The sequence below is a fragment of the Plecotus auritus genome (genome assembly GCF_963455305.1).
Source record: "Plecotus auritus genome assembly, chromosome: 5".
Lineage (NCBI taxonomy): Eukaryota > Metazoa > Chordata > Mammalia > Chiroptera > Vespertilionidae > Plecotus > Plecotus auritus.
This window is the reverse complement of record NC_137776.1, coordinates 37,401,618-37,417,465: the sequence shown is the minus strand read 5'-3', so window position 1 is coordinate 37,417,465 and position 15,848 is coordinate 37,401,618. Positions and strand designations below refer to the sequence as shown.

Below are 15,848 nucleotides of genomic sequence, written 5' to 3'. Positions count from 1 at the left end.
GGCAGGCCCAGTGCCAATCACATGCCCGAGAGTCTGAGAAGTGAGCCGGGAGCCTGGGTGCTGCCTGGGGACACAGGGTGGTGGGTCCCGGGAGGTGCAGGTGTGATTCCGAAGTTATAGGAGAGGAGGGGCCAGATTCTGGAGACCTGACCGCGGGGTGGGGAGGGGTCGTCTCCACCTTCAGTCCTGAACCCTCCGTGCATCCCGGGAGGCCAGAGCCAGGAAGCAGGGATTTTCATTTGTTCCCAGTGACTGATGAGTATGAGCCCCTCCCAAGGCTGGGAGGGTTCTTCCTGCCCCCCTACCCACCCCCTTGCCCTCCTGCCCTCCTGCCCTCCTGCCCTGGGAGGAGGGATAGAGGAAGAGTTAGTGAGTTCACTGCGCTCCCACCGATGGAAAATGGTTCACACTGAAGAATACGTAACCCGAATACACGGAGAAGAACAAGGAAATGAAGACAAATGAGGACGCGGAGACGGAGGGTAGGGCGAGCGCATGGAAGGAAGATGAGTCCTGTGACCAAGGCCGGGTGCAGAGGCCAGCCCATGGGTCCCTGAGGGAGCCAGGCCACCGCGGCGCCACATTCTGGAAGAACTCGTTGAATTTCCCTGACATCCGAGGCGCAGCATGTAAATGAAGCAGGGCCTTCAGTGTGGGCTACAGAGACACATGATGTATTCTGTAAGGCTCGTTCTTGTATGACTTCAGTGGGAACCAAAGGCCTCACACCGGAGAAAGGCCCCGGGAAGGCATCTCTCGGAGGTGGGGGTGGGCGTGGGAGAGGCAAAAGAGCTCACTGCTCTACGGGGAGGGGCTGGGGTGGGGAGATTTGGGGGCAGAGGGAGCCACAGGCAGAGGAAGGCATTGCTGGGATGTGACTCCCACGCTTTCTTTAAAGAGCACTGGCTTGTTTTCTCAGATGTCAAAGTCATGCCAGGCATTTGCAGAAAATTTGGAAAAGAAAGAAAAGCAATAAGACCAATACGAAGGAAAGGAAGATCTTTCCTTGACATTTTGGTCTGGAGCAGCGATTTTCAGCCAGTGTGCTGCAAGAATGTTTAGGACAGCAGTACCCGCCTCTTTAGCCAGGGACCCCGACCCCTTTTCCCGTAGGTTGTCAAACAAAACAATGACAACAGCCTATGCAACAGTAGCTGTCCGGTGTGACTGAGTCAAAAGTATACCTTTCTTTTATCGGATCAGCAAAAAATGTATTTCTGGGTGTGTCGCAGAATTCAGTAAGTAGTTGAAGAAGGATGCAGATGCCATGAGATGAAAAAGGATGAAAATCACTGACCTAAAGACTTCCCTCTCACCTCTCTGAGATAAACGCACGCATGTGAGCGCACACTTGGAATTTTCAACCTGAGACCGTGTGACCTGCCCCCCACGTAACCTTTCCCTTCATGTTATTAAATATTTGTTTTTGATACAAATTTTGCTGACTGCATCGTGTTCCAGCATCTGGATAAACCACAATTTATTCAAGCAACTTCCCAGGACATTGCAGTCATATTAGCCCTCAAAGGGTGTTTCCTATTTTAAAATCTTTTCTTATCTATCAGAATCTCTAAGAAAGAGATTCCTTCCTCAATCCCGGGGCTCATCTTTATACTTTTTCCAATTTAATAAAACATAATGTCGTCCTGTTTTATTTTCAATTTCTTGGTTGTTATTGAAGTTCAACACTTTTTATATATTTATTGGCCAAATGAATGTCTTCTTTTGCAAGTCCATATTTTCCCTCATTTCCTGCGGTACAATTGCCTTTGTTCTTTTGAATTTTGAAGGACTCTCTGTCTAGTTACAGTACTGATCCCCTATAAAACATCATAAATACTTCCTGGTTCCTGTAAAACTCTGATTATCAGACTCTTTTTTGGTATTTGGAAGCTTACAATTTTAATGTGGTGGGAATTCTTCCTTTTCTTTGACTTGGCTTGCTATATGTTGGAAGGCCAGCTCTAGGATCCAGAGGCTGTGAAGTGACAGTAATAAATGACACTGCAGTTTCCGGAATGTTCATAGGATTCTGTGGGACAGCATCCCGGGCGGCCCTCTACGTTCCAACCCTGGTGGGGCCACACACTGCAGTCGGTCCCCACCAGACGGGGCCATGGGACCTCGGTGAGACAAAACCAAGGTGTCCACTGACATCCACCAGGAAGCCTGTTTCCTATTGGTTCTGGTGGCAGATGTTTTAAGAGAGAAGTTGAGTGGGTGACCATGGCGACACCCGTGCCCAACCAGCTTCAGGGACTCTGAGAAGGACGGGGGTAGGTGGGAGGGGGCACACGGTACACTCAGGGTACCAACTTACTTCATGGTACCTCGATGGCATGTCTGAAGCCAGCTGGACAGTCAAAGGACGGAGCGCCCCTGCTATCCACGCTGTCGTGACTGGTGTGCTGGCCGCAGGGTCCGGGCACATGGCGGTGGACATGAATGAGCCCCAGCGCGGTCACTCAGAAGCAGAGTGGCCAGGGAGGAGACAGTGTCCTGGGAAAGCTCGTGTGCTGAGCAGCACCCATGAATCCAAGTGTGTCGGCTCTGCAGCTGCCGGGAGACTAGCGGCAATGACAAATGGGCCCCAAGACAAGACGTGTCTGACTTGCGGGGTGACCCAGCCTCTGGTCAGACTACGGCACAACTTACCCTAACCACGGGAGTGGCGGCAACCAGCCTCTGTCTCCACCAGGAGCCCTCTCGGCAGCTCTCGGGAGTCTGTCTCCCCTCCCGCCTCCCTAGCCGGTGTCTCTGCCGGGACCAGAGGACTGGGAATGGGGAATAGCAGCAACCTCGGCCACTGGCCTCCCTCCCGGTCAGCTTCTGTGGGGTCTGTTCTGAGTTCTCCTGGCCCTTCTGTCTGGATTCCTCAAGCCCCGCGCACGCTCTGGGTGGCTGTGAGGGTCCCACAGTGCTGACTGCTGGACGCCAGGAAGGTCATGGGGCTTTAAAAAGAACGAGCTAAATCACGGCCCAGGAAACACAGGCGAGGCACTGTCCTGCCCATCCTTCTAGGTGGGTCCTAGCACACAGGTGGCTCGGGAAGCAGGGGGAGGCGATGAGCGGAGGAGAGAAAAGAGCAAAGGAGAGGAAACCCTCCGTGAGCCCTGCATGGTTTTGTCACCCTCACCCTCTCTCTGGGGCAGCACCCACAAGCACACTCACTGTGTGTGGCTCCAGTCCCAGCCCCCAGCAAAGCAGGACTGGAGAGAGCCTTGGAGCCAGAGCCCCACTCTCCAGGAATCACCCCTGGTGGCGGCGGCAGCCCTGGGGGATCTCTGTGCCTGGAACCAGCCTGGATGGGTCTGGCTCTGGGGAAGCCACTGCTGGGCGTGATCGGCTCCTGGACCACCCCCACCAGATGCAGAGATGCAGAACCGTGGGGCACTCCCTCCCCTGGCCCCGACGCCCAAGTGCGAGAACTCAATCCCACGAGAGGCTTCCAGAGGCGCCACGGACAGGCCACTAGGATCCCCGGGGAGCAGAAGCCGCGTGTGACCCGAGTCGTCTGGGGAACTTGCTTTTTAATGAACACATTAGGAAATAGATTTCGAAAGGAAATGCTTTTACTCAGACACAACTAGACTAAATGAGAATCATCTGATAAGCATTGAATCATTGAATCATGTGGATAAACTGGATAACATCTGTGGAAAGTGGAGAAAAGTTGAAGGCTTATGATACCTCCTACGGTTACCAGAGAGGCCCCCGGGCTGAGTCATAGGGTTTTTTTTTTTTTTTTGGTGGTAAAATACCCAAATATATAATTTATCATTTCAACCGTTTTAAAGTGCACAAGTCAGTGGAATTAAGTCTCACTGTTGTGCAAACACCATTCCTACCTAGTTCCAGAGCCTTCTTATGGCCCCAAGCAGAAATCCCACATCCGTTAAGCAGTCATGTCCCCCTCTCCGTCCCACTCCTTCCCCCACCCCAGGCCCTGGCGACCACCAGTTCACTTTTGCCTGTTCTGGGTTTTTCATTTCAATGCAATCATACAAAATTTGGTTTTTGTGTCTGACTTCCTCCACTTAGCGCAATGATTTCAAGGTTCCTCCTTGAATGAGCATCGTCCTTCTGGTGGAGTAACAGTCCATCGCGCGGCGCAACCACGGTCTACGAGCCCATTCCTCCGCTGACGGGCATTCCTGTTGTCTGCCCCGTTGGCAACTGTGAGTAATGAGGGTCCCGTGCCGGAGCACGTGCTTTCAGTTCGGAGGGGCAGGTGACTAGGAGGGAGTGGCCCTGCCTCCCGGTGCTGAGGATTTTCCTGCCTGGAGGCCTGTCCAAAATGCACGCGTCATTTCAGAGATCGGTTGGTAAACCAGGGCCCAGAGGGGCTTTGCTTTGCCCAAGGCCACACAGAATTAAAGGACCGAGAGGCAGAAAGTGTTGTCCACGCCATGGCCAACGTCCGTGGAGTCTTGCTTCAGAGAACGGATGCCCTGGACACAAGACAACGGGTTCTGCCCAGCAGACTAACGGGGGACTCTGGCCTGTTCCTACAAAGGCAACAGCCTTTGGCTTCTGTCTAATTAAAATTTCCCAAAATAGACAAATGCTCCATCACACAGATGCTCATTACTAAGGGAAAGAATGACACATGGTTTATTCTGGAAACAATGACTTCAATAAGTTGCAAAATCCCTTGTGGAGAGTCACATCCCCTGCACATCATCACACGTGCGAGCGCTCTGCCTCCGTGGACGAGTGTTTTCCGGTGCAGAGGGTGGAGCAGCAGCAAGCACAGAGGGCGCCCCGGAGCCCGCACGGCCGCCAGCATCCAACTGTGCTCCTCACTTTCCCTCTCCTTCTTTCTGGTTATAAAAAGTGAAATTATGTAATTAGCATTAAACTCTAGTTGCTGTAACTTTCAAACAACGTACACCACAAGCTGATTGTCCGGGATCTCGGTTCGCAGACTCGCCACAGGGACACGCTTCTCGGGAACGAGCTGGAGAACAGGTCTGTCACCTGCGGAAGTAACATGCTATCACCGTTCACGCAGGAGGATGCTTTCCAGGATGGACCACGTGATCGCTGGCTCTCCGCAGGGCCAGGCTCATCTGTTTCCCCTGCAGACCCCACGGCGGGTGGGCTGGTCTTCTCCTGGAGGCCGGCTGTCTTCAGAGAGCCAAAGCTTTGAAAGAGGAATCTGACGTAGGGTGATGTCTACAGCTATGAAATCCAGGAGGAGGAAATAAATGCTGAGTTATCACTTCCTTTCATTAACCTTGGCAAATGCTGAGACGCGCTGGGCTCACGCTCAGACATTCGGCGGTGTGACCTGAGGGCGGATCAGCGAGCAGCTCCGAGGCTGTCCACGCGGAGGTCCAAGAAGTATGAGGGCGGTGGAGCACGCAGGGTCTTCCCTCTCACTCCCCTCCACGGCCACTGGACGTCCCTCCAGGTTACTCAGGGGCACTGAGCAGCCCAGGCTAGCCCAGCACCCTTCTCCTACAGCCCCCACCACCCTGACCACCTGCTCTCAGGGCTCTGCCTTCTCTGGCACCTGAGGCACCTGGTGACTGTGGCAGGCTGGCAGGGGCACCTCTGGGCTCCTCCGGATGCCCCTTGCAGGGAAACTTGGATGCCTGGGAAGAAATGAGAGGCGAAGGCTGTGGGTCCTTGTCAAGTCACCATGGCCCAGGTGACTGCCCGGCAGCAATGAGGTGACCTGTTAGAATTTTTACAAAGTGCCATTTTTCTGGGAAGGCACGCAAGGCGCTTGTCCGGATAAGCCTCTGTCCTCCAGGTGTCTGAGGGGCCCAAGGGAGAAGCCATCTCTGTAACAGGTAGCAGAGGGAGGGACAGGCTGCCCTACAAGCCTGGGTCCCCTCAACTGCCCATTCCTTGTGAAACTCTCCACACATCCCTTTTCCTGTCCACATCCTAGCTTTCTCTTTTACTTTGTCATTCCTGAGAAAATTACCTTTTTCATATTATAAATTGTAAATGATGGGTTAATAGAGTCACTGGAGACACACAAGGAGATTACATTGTTTGACAATGCAATTCTATGAAATTGTTCATTTGTGGAATGTAATAAACCAAAGATGGATATAGCATAATAGCAATAGTTGAAACAAGCAGGTAAATGCATCATAGTCCATGACTTTTGACTATTGTTTAATTAAAATAAAATCTCGACCCTCAAAAAAAATAGTCTAAGAGAGGGTTTTGGAATTGGCAATAATTGAACACCCAGCAAAACAGCCTTAAGTTAATTTTGCCCTTAAAAGATCTCACGGTGTGACTCTTTGTTACACAATTACACCAGAGGGACCTGGACACATCCGGAGTCCCCGCACGAGCCACGTCGGGGTGGGTGATCCGAGCAGGTCATTTTGCACAAGAGAAATCATCACAAACAACACACCAGGTTTCCTAGGGCAGATACCCTTGGGGCGCTTCTGTTCTAGTATCAGTGGAAGGATTTTCTTAGAAAATAGTAACTAAGGATTCACCAAGCACACATGTGGGGGCGCATCTATTCCCGAGCTGCCCAGAAATCCCAGGATTCCCAGAAACTCTGGGCTCGGAGAACCCTGATGGCGTGTTGCTCCCTGTGTGATGGTGCTGGGTCTGATGCTGGGCTTTGTGTTCATTCTTTGTTACTTATTATAATGCGAAACTCTGCATGGACTTTGGTTAACAATAACAACAACAAGGATAATAATAAAAGACGAGAGCTCAGCCAGTGCAGGGAGGGGTGGCTGGAGAAGAAACGCTCTCCAGACAGACACAGTGCACAAAGGGTCAGATCCTTCTCTTTGAAGTCCCCTCCTCCTCACAGGTATCACGAAACGGGGGAGGCAGATGCTGGGTGCATTCTGAAACCTCATCAGGAACCAATATGGACGCGGCACGCACTTTGGAATGATGTCAATTCAGGGACATTACTCTTCAATGAAGACGTTGTTCATCAGTCCAACCCAGTTAGGTGAACAGAGACATTCTTCCTCCGTGCCTTCCCAATGCGTAGTGACTCGGGCATGCCCAAAGGCGTGACCAGTGCTTTACGTGTATTCCCGGGGCAATCTCATTAAAATGGGATTTTAAATTCACACACGCTTTCTGGAAGTGACCCAATGAGGGTATAGATCTTGCTAACCCTGCGAGGCTGCTTGCCTGGTTATCGTTCCTCCAAGTTAAGGGCAGGGGAGGCAAGGACTAGGTGACAGGCACCTTGGCACCCACAGGTCCAGAAAGGCACACAGAGCCTGAGGCTTTTCACTTCTGAGCCTTCTGCATGCCTGCAAACCACAGTGACTGGAAGCACTGCGATTCATAGAAGGAAAGAGCAACTCGACATTTGTTTCCAGATCTCATGATGAAGGAACACGCTGCCTGTTTGCATTGTGACTTACAGAATGTTCGGAGTGGAACACACAAAGAACCCGCAGCGGCCGCCGAGTCCGGCCGTAAACCCGGGCCCGTGTTTTCCTTTAGGGAGTGTGTTTCTTTTACAAGCTGCCTCTCCTGGAGCCCCCACTTGCCTCTGAAGCAGGCAGAAAACGCTCGAACCTCTTAAGAAGAGAAGCATACTCCCAGAGAATTTAACAGAAAGGCTCCGGGCATGTTGCTTGTACAGCACAGAAAAACAGCGTTCACAACAAAAGTTTGGGCATCTGCTCTCCATGGGCAAGTCAATAAAGGCTCCCTATGCCTCCCCTCTGCAAGCCAAAGGCCAGCCCTCCGTGTCCTGTCTGAGCTGCTCGGCCGGGCACTTGGGAAGGGGTCTGGGGGCGACCACACCACAAACCTCAGCCAGTTGGGGTCTGATGCTTGGTCACCATCAAAGGGTTAATAAAAATCAAGGTTTTTGCCCAAATCTTTCCCGTCAGTCACACACCAGACCTGCACAGCCAGAAAAACAAATGTGAGCTCGCCATGGAATTAAACAGTGAGAACTACAAATCCAATGCCAGACAACATCACTGAATTTACAAGCCCCCGAAAGATCCTGATGGCTATTTTTTTTTTAAGGCTGAATGTGAGCTAAAAGGAAGTGATATTTTCCAGAATAACTGAATTTGAAAACTGAAAGCTCTCTGGGTTCAACCCTGCCCTTCATTTAATTGACGGAGAAATTCTGACCTAAAGGAAGGAGGGTCGTGCCTGATGTTAAAGGCATTGCTCTCAGGACTTGAGAAGTAAAATTACAATTCTACAGGAGGCGTCGTGAGAAGCTAGTCATCGAACTCGTTCCCTGGTCAGATAACAGAGGTGTCACGATGAGAAACGGGGTGAACACCAAACAGCCTCGATAGACAGCGCACGCTCAGACCACTCATGTGCTTCCTTACACATAATCACAGGAGCATGCGATTCCAAGCAGTCGCGTTGCGGATAAAATAATATAGGTATTTAAAGCATGTAAAACACTGTTTTGACTCAAAATGACTCTATTTTCAACTAACCACTAAAAATGTCTCTCCTGTCAGAATAAAGTTACATGCTGGCTTTTCCAGTTTCTGATTCAAGTCTCCTTTCAACGTGACAACCGTTAGTAATCACTGGAGAAAAATCCCACTGTGCCTGGGTTTACATCAGCACGAAAATCGCACTGCTCTTCCGTCACATGTCCCTGCATCTCATTCCAGCACTAACATGAAATCAGGCACATTTAATATAACTAAATTGCATTCTGAGGTTTATTGCTGAACCAAATACAAAATATGTTCCCAGGACAAACAAATATTAATTTAAAATAACCACAACTGAATTGAGGATTTGATCTTTCTCTTTTTCTCTCTCTCCCCACTCCTTCTAACTGTGTGTGGCTCTGAATACTAAACCTTTAGAGTCTACACTGCATAGTGAATAATTTTTATGAATCGGTGCCTTTAACAGAGTGTGTGTCTGTGTGTCTGTGTGTGTGATGTAAGTCAATTAGCTAAAAGCAAATGTGCCAGTTTCAGGTAAGTATTTCCTAACATTTCTTTGAAAAATATATTCTTTATTAGAATAGGAATAAATATTGATTGGTATTTTTCTCAGATTTCTGGAATTCTACTCTTTAAAGAATTACAAAGAAATACTTCTGATGGATTAAATATTGGAAATGTGTTGAGATTCCTCATGTTCTGAAAAGAAGAGTAATAATACAAATGACATCAGGAAAAAATGGATATTTTCTCAAAGCATATTTTTAGTTTATTACTCTGAGATAAGGTATAGTAACTTGGTCATTTGAATATAGAAAAAAAATTAATCCTTGTGGAATAACTTTTTAAATTTTTTTACTTGAGATTATTGCAGATTCGCATGAAGTTGTAAGAAATAATAGAGAGATCCCATCATCCTCATCACTCCGTTTCTCCAGTGCTAACACCTTGCAGCACTCCATCCAGTGTCACAGCCAGGAGACTGACATTACACCATCTCCAGAGCCTATTCCACTTTCTCCAATTTTACATGCACTGTGTGTGTGTGTGTGTGTGTGTGTGTGTGTGTGTGTGTGTGTGTGTTCCTTTCCATATAATCCTATCACGTGCACAGCCTCAGGTGGCCACGTGGAACACCTTGTTAAGCAGTTTCTGTTTTTAGTATTTCATCTTGACTGCACCCCTGTCTATATCTCTTAGATGCTATTGCTTCTTTATGGCTTTCTGTTCCTTGGCTACAGTCACACGTTCATCTCATCTCGGAGTTTTATTGCCTCATTCGTGAACTCTCTGCTGGTGCAGAGCTTTGTCTTTGGTTTGCCTTTTGCAGCACATTTATCCTTTCCCATGAAAAGACACAAATATAAACAGACATTCCAGCATGCATTCGTGGGTTTAAAGACACCAGTGAGAATAGATGAATATATACACGAAGCTTAAAAACTGTCATAAAAGTTCAGCCTTTAAAATTGGCTTATTAAAATATTTGTTTTTTTAAACCCAGCTTTAAACTAAAACTATGAGTTATAGTGCTCGGCTCACAGAGTTTACTTTATGAGCTTCTTGCCAGGCAAAAGGAATCCGGCATCAGTGCTGTCTGTCCAGAATACTGTGAAGTGGGGATGATGAAAACTCAGTTTTTTTTCAGGCTCAAGACTTGTCTGAAAATATGCAGCTTTTAGTAAAGCTCGATACAGGACTATATTTCAATGGACCTCAAACGGCCACCCTCCAGCTCCTACTCTGGCCCGATGGATCGTCAGACTTTCTACTGACATTCAAGGGAACAATAGCCACATGACTGAGGTCAACTCCCTACATTGGATCTTACCGATGGGTATTTTATAAGGAAACATCGCGTATAATTCAGGTAGCTCAGTCTTTCATTCTGCTTCCTCTGACCAATCAAAAGCTCTACTGAAATTCTGCATTTCCGTTCTCCATGAGGAATTCATTTTCTTTTGAAACCAGCTAGCAATCCAATTATAGCAGTTAGCAAACACCTCCAAGAAGTGAATTTACAGGAGGGAGGAAAAGGCTCACACATACTGGATACTGAGAGGGTCGTAGAAAAACTAGTTTGTTGAGTATGGTAACCCACTAAAAATCTGCACATACTTTGCAGAACATACAGAAGATGTTTTCTTTAACCACAAAACAGAACAAAAAAGGCCATGTCCAATAAGTAATCATCACCTCCCTACACCCTCCATACCAGACGCCTCAGACCCTGCTCCTGAAGTGCAGGCATTTAATGAAAATACTGAAAACTCCTTTAAGAGTTTTCTATTAGATGAACCCAGATGATTGTCCAAAGACACCTGATTTATTGTCTGTCTGTGTTTTTAAATGCCAGGCCAAAGAAGAAAGTCAGGGTAAATAACAGCACCAGCCATACGACTTCCTGTGTCTCTATATCAAGGGGCAATTTACACTTTCTATGGTTGCTGCTGTTCACATAGACACAGCTTTTTAAAAAATATATATACACATATATATACACATATGTGAAAACATCTCACATTAGATATTAAAATCACATACCATTTCCTGAAAGGTCTAGAAATTCTTTGGTGATACATGTAACTAGTGTTTCTTTAAAATGTTATAGGTAAATAACAAACGGCATTTAGCAACATCTTCAGGAAATCAAACCGATGGTGACTGCATTTATTCTCATAGAGACGAATGGGTTCAAAGCAGAAAGAACACAAAGTTTTTGCTTAATATGCCCGGCAAGTAAACACAAGGTGTGCCCAGGTCATTCCTACATAAGAACACACGTACACCCCTCTTCTCAGACAGGGTGGGTATCCATCTACTTGAAGAAATTGGTCAACTAGATTCAATTTTATAAAAATATAAATAAATGGGCCCCATAGAAATCATTTGCTCTCCAGCTCAATGTGTTATCTGTTACATTTTGAGGATTTTTTTTCCAAACAAACTCTTCACACTTATCATTTACTGATTACAAGTACTGCCTTTTATTTTTATATAATCTTTCATTGTGATCTATGTCAGTGTTAGGAATGCATTTATTTTGTAATGAATTTTCAATGACCCTACTAAATTCTGCATGGAGGTATATCTCCTGGTATTTGTTTTCAATAATTTTCTGGAGGAAAATCTTAACGAAAATTCTGTTGGCATTTTCCTTAAACAAAGCTATGTGTGTATATTTTTAAAAGATGACATTCCTCATCTGTTTGTTCTTATTTCATCTGTGCTATAAACTATGGATGGTCTAAAGGGTAAATGGAATTGACTAATGTGAGCTCATAATTTAGGCAGCAAAACCCAGAATTAATGTATTATCCCACTGCAGCATTTCAGTACTCAGCCAATCCAACTCCTCTTTCCCAGAGAAATATGTGATTGAGACACTTTCCATCTGCTTTTGACAAAGATAGGAGCAGTTTCCCATAAGTTATTCTCTGCTGAAATTCGTTTTTAAAGACCTATAAACTGATCATTACTTTCGAGGGCTATATCATCAGAATTCTCAGTGGCACAGAAATAAAACACACAAAATAAAATCCAACTGAGCTATATCAGCTTTTCGTGGGCACAACAAACACATTTGCAGATATTATAGAACCACATAAAAAAAGAAATAGATCTGTTTGGGAGAGTGGGTGGCTGCTCGCTCCTGGGTGATCTAAATTCCTTCTGTGCGAAGCAGAGACTTTTATAACATTGCAAGGTGAGCAAGAAACTAAACATACTAAGTAGGAAGGATTTTTACCCCCCCCCCCCCCCAAATAAATCTTGCACCCCTCCATGGCCCGCGGGAGCCATAGCCCGGAGTCCTCTGGAAAGGCGGCGCCTCCGCGATTAGAGCTCGTCTGAAGGGACTTCCAAGGTGCCTGGTGAAAAGGCGCCGTGCGGCCCCTGAACACTCTTCCAGAGGAAGCCGAACTCCGGGGCTCTCGGCAGCTGCGTCCCCTTTACCTGCCCCCGGGGGACCGACCCGCACCGGCCCTCATTCCCCTCAAACCTGTTTCCCTGCCAGGACCCCAGGCGCTTCCTCGCAGGCTGGACGCGGGGAAGCGGCAAGGACAGAGCCCCCTCCTAGACTGACCAGGTTCAAGGCTGGGAACAGAGGCTCCCAGCTCCGAGCCCCGCTCCACTGCCCGCGGGGAGCCGGGTTCCCCGCTCCACCTGCCCGCGGGGAGCCGGGTTCCCAGCAGTGGTGTCAGTCCCGGCCACCGCACTGCGGTCTGCGCGCATCAGCCTTGGCCCATCCTCCGCACTCCCGACGCCAGGCCATCCCCGGCTCCTGGGCTGCTCCGGCCGCGGCGCCCCCAGCATTGGGCAGTGTCCTCCAGCCCTCTCCAGGCAAACCTGGGGCCCAGGGTGCGCACCCCGGCGCCCACCGGACCCGCCGACCGCAAAACAGGACTGCCAGGGAGAACTGGGTGTTCGCTTCCCAAGAAGAGCGAGAAGCCACCACCCTGCTCTACCGCCGCCACCAGGAGGGACCCAAAGGGCAGCTGGTCCCCACCTCTCTGCCCCTGGCCGCCCCAGGCGGTTCTTCTGATGCTCACTCCCCCAAAAGTCACCCACAGACCACCACACGACACCAAGAATGGAAAACGCGACAGTTGCCAGTCTGCCCTTATCTGATTGACACCCTGCATGGAAGTTTGTAAAAGGCCCCAGGGCGCCCCTGGGACGTGGGAGCTTCCCAACCGACCCCCATCTGTTGCTAGGAGGAAAAGTGCTCCCCATCGCGCCTCCGGGTCCAGCCCGACCTCCGAGAGAAGGGATGCGCGGGTCACGCCATCCGCCCCCCGCGGTGGAGGGCGCCCAACGCAAGCGCAGCACCTACCCTGGCGCGCCGGTCCGGACGTGGGTGGCGCGGCGCTAGTGGGAGGCGGACATGGACCACGCGCCCTCCATGCGCCACACGGAGAAGGCGTAGCTGAGGCGTTCGTGGGCCACGTAGCTGCAGCTGGTCATCTTATTGTCCATCTCGTCGCTCTGCAGGACTTGGTAGAGGAAGTCTATGTACCTGGCGGCCAGCTTCAGCGTCTGGATCTTGCTGAGCTTGTCCGAAGGCAGCGTGGGGATGATCTTGCGCAGCGCGGCGAAGGCCTCGTTGAGCGACTGGGTGCGCTGGCGCTCGCGCACGTTGGCCAGGATGCGCTGGCTCTGCAGCTCCTCGAAGGACTGTGCGCTCGGGCTGCCCTTCTTGCCGCGCTTGCCGGGGGTCGGGCTGCCATCTTCGCTCGACTTCTTGCTGTAGCGCCGCTTCCGGCCGAAGCGCTTGGGCTGCCGCTCGAGCTCCTCCTCGCTGGTGCCCAGGCTGTCCACGGGGGACACGGGCGAGCTGGAGCCCTCCTCCATGGCGCCCGCCCAGCGCGCGTGGGGCTGGGGGCGCCGGGCGCCGAGCGCGCGCCGCTGGCCAAGCCCGCGGTCGCCGAGCACACGCTCTCGGAGTTTCTGATTTCAAGGCCGGCTTGTGCAAAACCGAGGTCTCCGGGAGAGGAAGTTATTCTAACTTTTTTGGAAACTCTAGCCGGGCTGGGTTGCTAAATAGTTGTCAGGAGCAAAGGCGGCGCGCTGATTGGCCGCCGCGGCCAGGGGCCGGACAAGTTCTGGGCCTTCGCCGACCGCCCCCACCCCCCCGGCGCGGCACTTTCAGTTTTGCCTCCCCCTTCGGCCCTGACCGCGGCGGGCACCCCGGAGGCCGGCCTTCGCCGCGCCGCCCGCACCTCCACCCGGGCTCTGGCCACTCTCCGGCTGCCCGCGCCCTGGGCTCAGCTGACCTGGCTTTGTCAGCTCCTTAACGTGGAGATCAGGCCCGCTGGGCGGCGGGATCTCTCCCGGGGCGCGAGGGGCACCGCTGGCGGGTCTTACCCTCGATGCGCGCCCTGTAGGTGAGGACTGGGCGGGGAGCCTCGGGGCGCCGGGGCCTGTGTGCGCCTTGGCTGCCCCTGGGCGTGCAGCGAGCACTCGCGGTGGCCTGTACGTTCGGCCTGAGGCTGGGGACCAGCACGGGCAGGGATCCCGGCGCCTCCGGCGAGGGGACATTCGGGCGCCCTTGGAGATGCAGCTCCCCACCCACGCACCTTGAGGAGCCCTGCAGTAGCCGACCGCTCTGCGCAGGCCTTGCGGGAAGGGGAAACCGGTTCTCAGCCCAACTTGTTGGGGAGCCTTGGCTCCGACCCCTTCGCACACCCTCCTCCTAAGTGCCTTAAAACTTCAGCGCCACAGCAAGCCTCTGCGGGAGGCGCTGGCGCCCTCCGCGCCCACCCGCGCGGTCCTGCCCTGGTGCGGGGTGCGGCCGAGGGCGCCTACTAGGTCTGCGGTGCCGGACCCCGTCACTGCGCTCCCCCTTCGCCTCGCCAGTAGGCAGTGAACAGAGGGCATCTGGGCAGCTGTGCGTCCTCCCCTGTGCTGGGCGCCCAGGCAACCTCCGGCAGGAAGGCGTGGGGCGGCGGGAGCTCAGGGCGCGTTCTCCGCGGGCGACACCGGGGACCCCGGCCCTGCGCCATCTGGACGCCGAGCGCGGGCCCGTTTGAAGTGGTTGTGGGGCGGGGGGGGGGGGGGTCTTTGTTCCCCAGGCCGCTCTGGCTCGAGGCCTGGAGGTGGTTTACTGGCTTCGATGCCTTTGAACCTATTCCCAGGTGACCCGAGCTCAATTAGGCCCGGGCCTGAGCGGGGCTGTCAGGCAAGCCGCGAGATCAAGGGCGGGCCGGGCCCTTTTATTGAAGTTGAACTCAGGGCTGCAGAGCGCTCGCCTCGGCCAAACTAGAGGAGGGCGCTCTGTGCTGGCCGGCTGTTCAAGGGGACATTTCCCCAGCAGTCGGCGAGAGAAGAGCAGGCCCTCACACAAACCTGGCTACCCAGCAGGGCTAATTGTTACTAGTTTCTTCCTGACCGGCGGGCTTCGCAATCCTATCGCTAAAGGGTCCTCTGGAGCCGCCCTGCCCAGCGCCACCGCCATCGGCTGGATTACCTCCTGTCCCCACTCTGGGAAGGCCCTGATTTATCCAGCGCAGCAACATAGCTTTCTGATATCCCTTTCTTTAAAATGCTAAAATAAAAATTTCAGGAAGAAAAAGCGAGAGGAGCCTTTCCTCTGTGGTCCCTTCAGCGCTGGGACACTTCTGTCCTGGGCTTTGGGCCTCTCCATGGGCCTGCGCGACCGGGATTTCCTTTCAGGGTGTGCTCCTGCTCCGCTCAGAGCCAACAGCGGCGATTTGCTGCTCTTTACTAACTCCATGTGTCACTGGGTTGGGGGGCCTAGTCCTCCATTGCCTGTCCAGCTTAAATGAGCCCAGTGACATTCCTCCCCCACAAACCAGGAGGCTTTTAGGGAGGAGGGGAGCCTGCCTGTGCGCAGCCTGCTCCACTCCCCTGTGTCTGTCTCTCCTACTGGTGATGAGCATTAGAGCACTTCCTGGAAGTCAGGACTAAGAGCCTAAATTACAGCGATATGGT

The 15,848-nt window shown here is 51.6% G+C and overlaps 1 protein-coding gene across 1 annotated transcript in view; it reads right to left on the bottom strand.

Moving 5' to 3' along the window:
- The window catches only part of TWIST2 (twist family bHLH transcription factor 2), a gene marked incomplete at its 5' end in the record, with an annotated part of 40,190 nt that extends 26,442 nt beyond the window's left edge, over positions 1–13,748 (bottom strand). The window contains one exon of the mRNA XM_080670351.1: positions 13,231–13,748. Within this exon, the coding sequence (XP_080526477.1) occupies positions 13,266–13,748 (483 nt within the window). The 3' untranslated portion in view covers positions 13,231–13,265. The remainder of the gene's footprint in view (positions 1–13,230) is intronic.
- Positions 13,749–15,848: the final 2,100 nt, after the last annotated feature.